General features: G+C 60.5%; 1 protein-coding gene across 1 annotated transcript; it reads left to right on the top strand.

Moving 5' to 3' along the window:
- The first annotated feature begins 435 nt into the window (after nucleotides 1-435).
- Nucleotides 436-1028, top strand: LOC106892287 (interferon-like). Its single transcript, XM_014949365.1, has one exon. The coding sequence runs from the start codon at nucleotides 436-438 to the stop codon at nucleotides 1006-1008; it is 573 nt and encodes a 190-aa protein (XP_014804851.1). The 3' UTR covers nucleotides 1009-1028.
- The last annotated feature ends 913 nt before the right edge of the window (nucleotides 1029-1941 follow it).

The following is a 1941-nucleotide window of genomic DNA, read 5'->3' as shown; positions in this document are numbered from 1 at the left end:
GAAAAGGGAAACACACCACACCCACCCCCGCCCCACCACACGCCAAAGACACCGCGCCACCACCGCAACCTCCAGCTGCACAACTCTCACCCGCACCACAGCTCGCCCCGCACCCAACAGGCAAACCCCAACACCCCTCCCCACACACCTGCCCACACCGCTTTCCCACACCAAAACTCAACCCCCCGACGGCCCACCGCCTTCCCCACAACACACACACAGCCCCTCCCCAAGCACCCAACACCCCAACAAGGAACTTCCCCAAGACCACCCCACCAACCAAAAAGGGACACCCCGCAAAATGGAAACCGGAAAGCAGAAAGCAAATCCACGGCCCCCCATAAAGACGGCCACCCGACACCACCCCAAGCACAGCCACCACCAACACCCACCCACCACCACCCACCACCAGCCTCCTCACCAACACCACCCACCATGCCTGCGCCCGCAACACCCCACACCCGCCTGCCCCACGCCGCCACCACGCTCCTGCTCCTCCTGACGGCTCTCGCCACCACCCTCGCCTGCCGACACCTGCCTCTCTGCCACACCACCTTCCCCTGGGACAGCCTCACCATCCTCCGACACATGGCTCCCACACACACCTGCCAACACCACACGCCCCTCCTCCCCTTCCCCGACACCCTCCTCCACACCAACCAACCACAGCAAGCCGCTGCCATCGCCACACACATCCTCCACAACCTCCTCGCCGCCCTCAGCAGCCACAACGGCCCCCACCACTGGCACCACCACGCACGACAGCGCCTCCTCAACAACCTCCACCACCGCAGCCACCAGCTCCAACAATGCCTCACCCACAACGCCACGCTCCCCCAAGGACAAGCGCCCCGCAACGCCACCCTCACCATCAACAAGTACTTCACACGCCTCCAACGCTTCCTCCACACCCACAACCACAGCGCCTGCGCCTGGGACCACCTCCGCCTCCAAGCCCGCGCCTCTTTCCAACGCCTCCACAACCTCACCCGCACCATCTGCGCCTAGAACAACCCCCCACAACCCAACCAACAACCCTGCTCCACCACCCACCCACCCACACCCGACTCCCACCTCTCGCCTCGCCTCTCCCACGCCAACAGACAAACCACCCTCCGCCGCCCGCCACCCACCGCCTATATTGACGAAACTTCACTTATTTAGTTCATTTATTTATTTAATTTATACATCTATTTCTTTATTTATTTATTTACTGGGACAATGCCTTTCCCCTACTGATTCCCCTATTTATTCCACACACAATAAAGACCTCTTGCAAAAACCCTGCCGCTGCCTCTCCTCTCACAACCACACCAAGGGGGCTCTGGGCCGGGGGGAAGACACCTCCACTCCACACCCACTCCAAGCCCTGCTCCAAACAGGGCTCTCCACAGCCCGACACCGCTCTCCTCCTTCACACCTCACCAACCACACACCTCCCAAAACTGAGGCCACGCTTGCTGCTGCTGGCTGCACCACCACCATCTCAGCTGCCCTTGTCTCCGCAACTCTTGCCACCTCAACACCCAGCTCCACACGCACTCACCAGCAGCTCCGCAAGCCTCAGCACAAGGACAACACCCACCTCTCGCAGCAGGTCCACAGCAGGGCCACAAACACCATCACCCCCATGCAACACCTCTCCCGTGGCACAGCCTGACAGAGACATGCCCTTCCTTCCTCAGCCGGGAGAAGAGGAGAAGGCTCTGCGGACACCTTCTTGCACCTTTCAATACTTCACGGCGCTTCCAAGAACATTGCTGCTGGGGGACAGCGTTAGGGACACTTTATTTGCCAGAGTTCGGTCGATGGTTGGACATGGGATCTTGAAGGTCCCTTCCAACCTAGATGATTCTAGGACTTTTGAGTAGCGCCTGTAGCCACAGCACAAGGGGGAACGAGTTTCAACCCAGAGAGGGTACCTGCAGGCCCCATACCACG

Source organism: Calidris pugnax, unplaced genomic scaffold (genome assembly GCF_001431845.1).
Source record: "Calidris pugnax isolate Ruff unplaced genomic scaffold, ASM143184v1 scaffold144, whole genome shotgun sequence".
NCBI lineage: Eukaryota > Metazoa > Chordata > Aves > Charadriiformes > Scolopacidae > Calidris > Calidris pugnax.
Note: the sequence above shows the minus strand (reverse complement) of the source record. Positions and strands in the feature narration are given on the sequence as shown.